Below are 9,527 nucleotides of genomic sequence, written 5' to 3'. Positions count from 1 at the left end.
CCGCATGCCCACTTGCTGTTGTACTCTGCCATCATTTTTGGCTAGAAAACGTGTTGTTGTTTTTTTTGTTTGTTTGTTTTTTTTCTTTTTTTTCTTTTTTTTTCTTTCAAATATCGATTGATTTAAAGGACTCTCAACTTGTCATGAATCGATATGATTAAACCTGAGGACGTAAGGAAGTCATTAGTATAGATAGAATCAAATTGACGTCACTCGGGTCTTTGTTATTTTTTTTTTTTTTTTTGCCATCCACTTTTATGAGTAATTTTCACTAAATTGTATTATCCATTTCATGATAACACAGAGCTATGTGTGTTGGTCCGTTATACTTCCGGATGGCAATGTTGTGAGCTTCTTAGCCAAGCGCATACTATCTATATGCCGTCAACGAGGGTAACTTTACCTTAACCCTCTCCATACCAGCCATTTTCAGGATTTTCCCCAAAACTTCACACCCAACAAATACAAAAATATATTTTTTATCACTCTGACATAATAGCAGTAAAGTTCTTACGATACATAATTTCTTTAGCAAAACATGCTTTACAACACACTGTCTTCATTTTCTTTAAATTTTATGATGTACAAAAGAAATTTGAATAACAAAAATGTTGGTTGTATCGTAACGAATGTGACGATTTTCCTATGGTTCATAAGGAGAAGATTAAGGGGAAATTTTGGCCCTTTAATATTGGATCATTTAGAGTTTATTTAGTTTTGTGGTAATTTTTTTTAACTTTGATAAAGAAGCGAGTCATTTAACGACCTATGCCAACACCCCAATGAAACAGTAACACACCACTTGCTTGACTGTCAACCTCTTGAAGACCTGAGATGCACATTCCTCCCACCAAATCCAAGCATCAGTAACACACTTTATAGTCACCTGGAACAACTACAAAAGACATCTAACTTCTACGTCATGGCACAAGACCGAAGGGCTAGAGCTCAGGTGGTCGCTGGTTCGGATAAGTAAGTAAGTAAGTAAGTCATTTAACGAGGACAATTACTACCATAAAGCTGAGATGACTCAAAATGTTCCAAATTCATAGAAGCAAAGTTACCCCTTCACCCTCTCCTTACCACCTATAGCAAAATCACCACTTTGTTACGACACAATATACATTTTCTTATTCAGATTTGTTTTGTACATCAGCAAACTTTGAAAAATGATCTTTGTTTAATTAATAAGAACATAAAGTTGTTTTGTAGAGGTAAAGTTACCCCTTAAGGCAAAGTTACCCCAGTTAACGGTAGAAAAAAGCAGAGAGCGATATGGGCGGGGCTGCTTGAAGCCTGGGATCGTGAAAATACTAACGAACGAGTGATATATATAATATAATATAATATAATATAATTTTAATGCTCTCTCCTCTCGTTTGTTTTTGCCTATATTACGCCTACAAGAGTTGAGGGCATAATTCGCGCTCCTAAAATTGTCGAGCACTCTATGGGATTCACGCTCACATCTCACACACACACACACACACACACACACACATACACACACACACACACTTGTAGGTACGAGAGTGCTCGAAAATGTTGGTTAGAGCTAATAATATAAAATCACTTACATATTTTTGGCCGAGACAAATGTTTCGATGCTCTCTATGTCGTCAGTCGGCATATGTCCGTAGTGTGCTTTTTTTTTTTTATTCGAGGGCTTTCACTCCTCCAAGAGCCTACCTTTCCTTCCCTTCCTCCTTCCTTCCTTCCTTCATTCACCTCCTTCCTTCCTGCCCTCGAATTAAAAATAAGCACACTACTATATACATATATACATACATCTCTCGTCTTAATCCCGTATCATGCCAGTGCGAAGAATGAATATATATATATATATATATATATATATATATATATATATATATATATATAGAAGAGAGAGAGAGAGAGAGAGAGAGTGACAATTTGTATTCTATATATATATATATATATATATATATATATATATATATATATATATATTCATTCTTCCCACTGGCAAGATACGGGATTAAGACGAGAGACTACAAATGAGGAGTTAAGGCGTTTGATGGAAGTGGAGCAAGCAGGTTCCAGTTGTCCTGGGATAATTGGATTTTAATTAATTGATCGATGGGCAATGATGAGTGATCCTTTGGAATTCTATGCAATTCCCCACCTTTTTTTTGTTTCTCCTGTTTTCATTGGTGGATGATGATTGTGGTGGTGGTGGTGGTTGTGATGGTGGTGGTGGTGGTGGTGGTGGTGATGATATGATGAAAGCGAAGGGGAGATGTTTGTTTGTGTGTGTGTGTGTGTGTGTGTGTGTGTGTTAAAATGATGATGATGAGGAGGAGGAGGCGGAGAAGGAGGAGGAGGAGTAGACGTTGACAATAGTGACGACGATGATAATGATGACGAGGATGATGATGATGATGATGATGATGATGGTGATGATGATGATGATGATGAAGACGATGATGAAAATGAGTATGACAATGATGATGGAGATGATGATGATGATGATGATGATGATGATGATGATGATGATGATGATGATGGTTGTTATGGATCCAATCAGTGGGTTTCTTTTCCGTTGGCTTAAACTTAAACAGTGGTCGAGAGGGTGTTAAAAATGCCTTATTTATGCAACCACACGCGCAACGATGAGCCAAAGTCTTGTGATATATTTTATCACCCATCCGGTCAATGACCACGCTTAGCGTTGCTTGGGTTTGTTTCGAAAAGAGGTACCGTACCCATGAGCTATCGACGTGACGGTGATGTAGAGATTATTAAGGAAGGCAACCAGATGGCCACAGTACTTTGGTACTAATTAGGTCGATTGAAATACCGATTAACTCTTCCCCTAACTGCCTTTCCTCCTCCCTCCCTCTTTCCTCTTCCCTACCCCCCCCCCTCAATCTCCTACCTACCCCCCCCCCACTATCTTCCTACCTACCCCCCCACCTTACCTTCCTACCCCCCCCACCACCTTACCTTCCTATTCCCCCCCACCTACCTTCCTACTCCCCCACCTACCTTCCTATCTCCCCCCCCCCCCACCTTACCTTCCTACCTTCCCCCCGACCTAACTTCCTACTCTCTCCCCCCCCCCCCACCTACCTTCCTACCTCCTCCCCCTCCCACCCTACCTTCCTACCTACCCCATCCCCATCTTCCTACCCCCTCCCCGCCCACCATCCTACCTCCCCCACCATACCTTCCTGCCTCTCCCCCCCCCCCCACCCTACCTTCCTACCTATTCTCCCACCTAACCGCCCCCCCCCCCTACATTGTTGTCCACATGTTGGACACTTGTCTTCGTATCAAATTGATATTTGCAATACGTTTGAACAGATAGATAGAAAGATTGATTGATTTATTGAGAGAGAGACAGACAAACAGAATGAAGGAATAAAAGAAACAGAGAGAGAGGGAGAGCAAAGAGTAAGAGAGGGAGAGGGAGAGAACGGGGGGGGGGAGAGAAATAAGATGACGGAGGGAAGAAGAGATAGAGAGAAAATATATGAAGAGAGAGAGAGAGAGAGAGAGAGAGAGAGAGAGAGAGAAAGAGAGGGGGGGGGGAGGTGTGTTTGTAAGAAAGCGAAGGGGAGATGTTTGTGTGTATGTATGTGTGTGTGTGTGTGTGTGTGTTAAAAGGCTGGGGATGTGTACAATCCATTATGCGGTAGTAATAACACCATTTTGGAAATAAATTGTAATTGACTTTTAGAGACCATTTCGCCCATAACCCGTTTCCGATCCACAATTTTAACACGATTCCCCCAACCCATTTCCCCGCCAATTAGGCCCGATCGTCTCATTGTGTTGACTAACGTTTCGAGTTTCGAGTAGTGTACGGACGGTGTTCATTTTGGAAAGTGGTCACATGAAAGTGAAAGCCGGGTGGTCACAATTAGATTTTGATAATGGACCAATCATCTCTCGGTGACGCAACTGAACGGAAGTCTTTCAAGGCGGATGCCGAATTTGACTCTATTAATTTCCCAAAGAGAGGAAGGACATTCCTATTGAGTTAGTAGGAAGTTACATGGAAAGGATTTTGCACCCAGCCAGATTAACTTTTATGGATGCTTTTAAAGTAAGTGTAAAAGAAGAAGAAAAAAAAAGCGTCGATTCCGGAATAGAGAGATTAGTGTGAGTCTTGAGATTGTCTTTTACAGTTACGTAAGAGGATATGTGAGAAAGGGAAGAATGTTGATAGATACCATCAGAAGGAGGCAGTTACGGTTTCTGGGACATGTGTGGAGAAGAGACGGAATAGAAAAGTTGGTAACAACATCTGTGATGATCGAAGGAAAGAGAGCTAGAGGAAGACAAAGAACGACGTATCTAAATAACCTAAGAATGGCCAAATGTGATTTTAAAAGCAACACCGATTTCATGCGCACCACAGAGGATCATGATTCGTGGAGACAGCTGACCGGCAACGTGCTCAAGAGCACAAGCCACGATGGATGATGATGAAGAGGATATTATGTCAAAATGTCTTTTTATATTTTAACCCTTTGTGACCCATGACCAGTTGCTATCATCGTAAAATCACCAAACTGATATATTTTACTAATGGTGCGTCAGGAGACAACAATTTTAAAATGAATTTTGAAATTCATGACCAAATTGGGGTCATTTCAGAAATGGTACTCAGAAGTACCGATGGGCACTATGGACACTGATACATGTCCAAGATAAAAAGATGTTAAAATTGATCATTTTGTAAAGATAAACATCTTTTTCACTTCCCAGCTAATCTGATTTATTTAGAAGGCGTCTGTAACAAAAATACGCTAGCTGGCACAAGGCGATTTTTTTGAGGACAGTTGTTTTCTTCAGAGCTGAAATTTTTGAGACAGTTCTTTTTATGAAGACAACAACTTTTGATGTGGGTTTCTTTTCAACCAGATCATCACCTTTTGAGACGGTTCCCTATCTTACAGCAACAGTTTTTTAGACGGTTGTTTTCCTAAGAGCAACACATTTTGAGACGATCTTTCACTCACAGCAACAACCTTTTAGACAGTTCATTCCATCAGAGCAACAACTTTTGAGACAGTTGTTTCCATCAGGGCAACAACTTTTGATATGTTTTAAAAAAAAAATCAATAAGGTTATAAATACATGTATTTATGTCCTTACTGATTTTTGTTGTTGTTGGCTGAAGAAGGGTTTTGAGCTCGAAACGTTCCGTGTATGGTAGTTTGTTCTTTTTTGAAGCTGTTATAATATTCATTTTTGTATATTACTCTTTACAGTCCACTGCTTCTAGCAGCCTAGAATCACTTAACCCTGGCCTCTTAGTTTAGGTTCACTTTTTAACCTTTTAGTCAAGTCGACATAAAACCGTTTTGAGGTGATGGGTCTCACATCATTTGTGTGTGTACATATTATGTACGTCTGGAATAAATCACTCACCAATCAGGAAACACGCTCTGGAACAAGATTGAATTATCTCTACCAATCGGACACCACATTGCCCAGTACAGCAATCATTGACGGGGACATATTTCCACAATCACCATCTCTTCTCCCCCCTCCCCCTCCCTCTCCCCCTCTCTCCGAGACTAAATCCCTTTTTTTCTTATCAACCCCTATTCGTGTCCTCCCCCCCCCCTTGCCTAATGGCCCCAGTGTGCCTCTTCAATTCCTCCAATCACCATCACTGACACTCTGGAAATAAAAAACCAAAAACCAAACCAAACACATATTTAAAATTTTGGCCAGAAAACTCGCACTTCAAATGTCGATCGATTTACAATGACTCACGATCTTGACAAACACTCTCAACCCGGGGATTTGAAGGAAGGCTTCGCAAGTCCCAGTTTTGAATTTTTATTCTATTTTCATCAGGATAGGGGTCGTTTTAATCGAGCAATATTTGAAGGACGAGTTTTCTGGCCAAATTTTAAAATACTTGTTTTTTTCCAGAGTTCGGCAGTCATCGTCATCTCTCGCAAGAATTGGAATGCAAAAGAAACGAGGCTTTTACCCCCTATTTTATTTTCACGATCATTTCTTTCTTTTTTTTTTTTTTTTTTTCTCCATTTAATCTAAAACAGGGGGAACTAACTCTGTCATTATTGAAATTGAAATCATTGCGACCTTGAACGTTGACCCCCGCGCGAGTGTCAACCAATCAACACGGGTCTCCCGTAGGTCGACGGACCAATCAACAGCAATGTTGCCGGGAGAGATAGCCAATCAATTAGGCCCGTTTTGACCCCGCCAACCTGCAGTCAATGACTGTCTTCACCAAATTATCCCCCTTTGCTTTGTGATCATCGGCCGGTTGATTCCTTCTTTCAGCACTGTCAATCTGTCTCTCACGTCGGCCCTTCTGGGGTTAATCTCGTTTGGTTCCATTTGCAATTTACATCTTTTCATTTATTTTTCTATCTCTCCCACTCTAAAAAAAAAAGAAGAAAGTAATTTAATTTGTCACTCATGTGTTGCTCATCCTACTGCAAATGCTACCACCACTACTACTACTACTACTACTACTACTACTACTACTACTACTACTACTACTACTACTACTACCACCACCACCACTACTACTAGACTACCACCACCACTACTACTACTACTACTACACCACCACCACCACTACTACTACTACTACACCACCACCACCTACCACTACTACTAACTACCACCACACCACTCCTACACTACATACTACTACTATACTACCACTACTACGACTACGACCACACACACTACACTACTACTACTACTATACTACTACTACTACTACTACTACACTACTACACTACGACCTAACTACTACTACTACTATCACACACCACTACTACTACTACTACTACTACTACTACTAATACTACTACTACTATCACCACCACCACTACTACTACTACTACTACTACTACTACTACTACTACTACTACTACTACTATTACTACTACTACTACTATTACTACTACTACTACTACTATCACCACCACCACCACCACTAATACCACCACCATCTCCTCCTGCTTTGCCCGCTAGACCAATCGAACCAAAAACACTGAAATCTATTTCGTAATCTTCAAAGTTTATAAGAGGGACTTTAGTCAGAATTCATCATCAAACTGGCAGTCTAAAACAAGAACAACAATCTGAGTCACGTCAATTTCATTCCCTCTATAATAAAAAAATGAGCTTTTATTATATAGCGCGATCTCCACTGAATGTGCTCAAAGCGCTTTACAAGGGGTCCCGTCCCTAGCCAACAGCAGCACTTAATTAACACGTAGAACGAGACATGACGCCTGTTAGGCGATATTACAATTTTTTTTCGGACGGATACAACGCTGTTAATTGACTGAATATGGTGAGATAATGTGAGTAAAGAGTCGTTTTCCAAGGACTCAACTATGCGCCGAGCAATGCTCGAACCCAGGACCGTCCGGTCCGAAAGCGAGTTTCATACCACAAGACTACATAGCCGCACAAGGTAAGGACTATTTTTAAAAACAATTATATTGTCAGGTTGCTCTAATATTCTGCTTATTTACTTATTTATTTATTTATTTATTTACTTATTTATTTATTTATTTATTTATTTATTCATGTGTTTGTTTCAGTCTCACTCCCTTCTCACGTTCTTCTTCGACGAGCTCATGCCGGGAAGTCAGATGACCATTTGTGATACCACGTGATTTGACGTCAGAATGACAGCCATTTTGGATTGGTTCTTCCCATCTCCCCTTCCCCCCTCCCATTCTCTGAGGGTACATGGAATGTTTTTGGAGACTTCAGGAGTCTTCTTAAGAAGTAGATGTCTTCAACAAGTCAACAACAACCAAGAGCAAAAATATTCAGAGGGAAGGTTGAGTAGAAAGTGTTGTGTCGTGTCGTGTCGTGTGTGTTTCTGAGTGTGTTTGTGTTTGTGTATGTGGAGAGAGAGGGGAGGGGGGGGGGGCGAGAGAGAGAGAGAGGGAGAGAGAGAGAGATAGAGAGAGAGAGAGAAAGAGAGAGAAAGAGAGAGAGAGAGAGAGAGAGAGAGTGAGATATGAAATAGTGAGTCACTCCGAGTGTTTCAGCTCCTGGGAAGGAGCCATTTAAAGAATTTGCTTTTTCTATTCGATTGCATATTATTACTTATTACAAAGGTATATGTACAGCCATGGTGTTGACGTGTGTTTGCAAATAAATATGTGACCCATCGTCTTTAGACAGTATTAGTCTACCCCTCTCCATGAATAGTAACGCGTAGTAATGATATCACGTTTACAATGACAATAATAACTTATGACGTCAGATTATATCAAACGTTAAATTTTTTAATTAAAAATGAGATTCGCAAAGGGACCAAGATTGATATCCCGTGTACAGTCGATTTTTTTTTTTCTGACCCCCCACCCTCTATCCACCCAGCAGTGAATGGGTAGCTGAGTCTGTTAGATTTGGCGGAAAGTACTTTGCGATAGACTAGCGTCCTATCCAAAGGATAGCAAGGGATTGATATTGTCCGTGTCACGCTATAGAAACCGGGGTAAACTCCGGCTCCATGAGCCGATGGCTCTGAAGTACTACTTAGTACTACTACTACTACATTCAATTTGTGAGCATTTCAACCATCGAGATATATGGTAGTACTACAGTTTTTGATTGAATTACCCAGCCAGGGGACTTGAAATGAATAACAATCGTTGAACGATACAAAAACACAGAAGCAATACAAACATGTCAGTATTACAAAGAATATGCCTGAGAATATTTTGCACTTCAAACCAGCTTTGTTGGTTCTTTATTTCTTTTTTACTTTTCTTACTCTTTTTTCTTTCTTTCTTTTTTTTTTTTGTTTGTTTGTTTGTCTTTTATGAAAATAATTTTGCAAATTTTAATTTGTATTTCACTGGGTTGAAATATTAAATTAGACAGCAAATCGCAAAGATTATTATTTAAAAACTGTCTGCACTGTAAAGTGAAGTGGTCGTTTTAAGGGTCTGGTAATAAACCGATTTATTTACAGCCAAATGGTCGCTTTAAGCAAGTAGGTGTTCATTTTGAAATGCATTTTTTTTGGTTGTTTAGAGACAATTATGACTCTTTTAATTTTCATGATTTTATATCACTGTCACCACCAGTATTATCAATGTCGTAAAATTTCTCACATAAATCACTATTTTCAATCTTTTCTTCCGTATGGTTTCAATCTGCTGTTAAAAAAAAAAACAAAAACATAATTTAATTGATAACTGTGATATGAGAAGGTTTTATAAATATGGTATAATGAAATCCGTAAATGCAGTATAATGTATTGTATATTATATTATATATAATAATGCTGATTTGGTACACGTGGCCCGTCACTTCAAAACGGTTACGAGTCCGCTTTTTGCGGCAATCAGGAGTAAAACCTATCTTTTCGAGCCAGGTCGTTTGAGTACCGTTTTGGGATGGAGGCTCACATATTATTTTGAGTTTTTGCATATGGACCCCCCTTTTTTTATTTAGTGACTTAAAGAGGAAAATACTTGTCTTATTTGCTTTATAGAACAATACCCAACGTGTTTTGAAACTTCAAATTT

The 9,527-nt window shown here is 39.6% G+C and overlaps 1 protein-coding gene across 1 annotated transcript in view; it reads left to right on the top strand.

Moving 5' to 3' along the window:
- The window catches only part of LOC144959386 (dynein axonemal assembly factor 8-like), an 83,061-nt gene extending 73,884 nt beyond the window's left edge, over nt 1-9,177 (top strand). Inside the window, exon 34 of the mRNA XM_078891959.1 lies at nt 7,578-9,177. Within this exon, the coding sequence (XP_078748085.1) occupies nt 7,578-7,652 (75 nt within the window). The 3' untranslated portion in view covers nt 7,653-9,177. The remainder of the gene's footprint in view (nt 1-7,577) is intronic.
- Nucleotides 9,178-9,527: the final 350 nt, after the last annotated feature.

This window comes from Berghia stephanieae, chromosome 14 (genome assembly GCF_034508935.2).
Source record: "Berghia stephanieae isolate SIO BIC M18660-M18661 chromosome 14, UCSD_Bste_1.3, whole genome shotgun sequence".
NCBI classification, from domain to species: domain Eukaryota; kingdom Metazoa; phylum Mollusca; class Gastropoda; order Nudibranchia; family Aeolidiidae; genus Berghia; species Berghia stephanieae.
The sequence above is the reverse complement of the archived record's forward strand: the minus strand, read 5'-3'. Positions and strand labels throughout refer to the sequence as shown.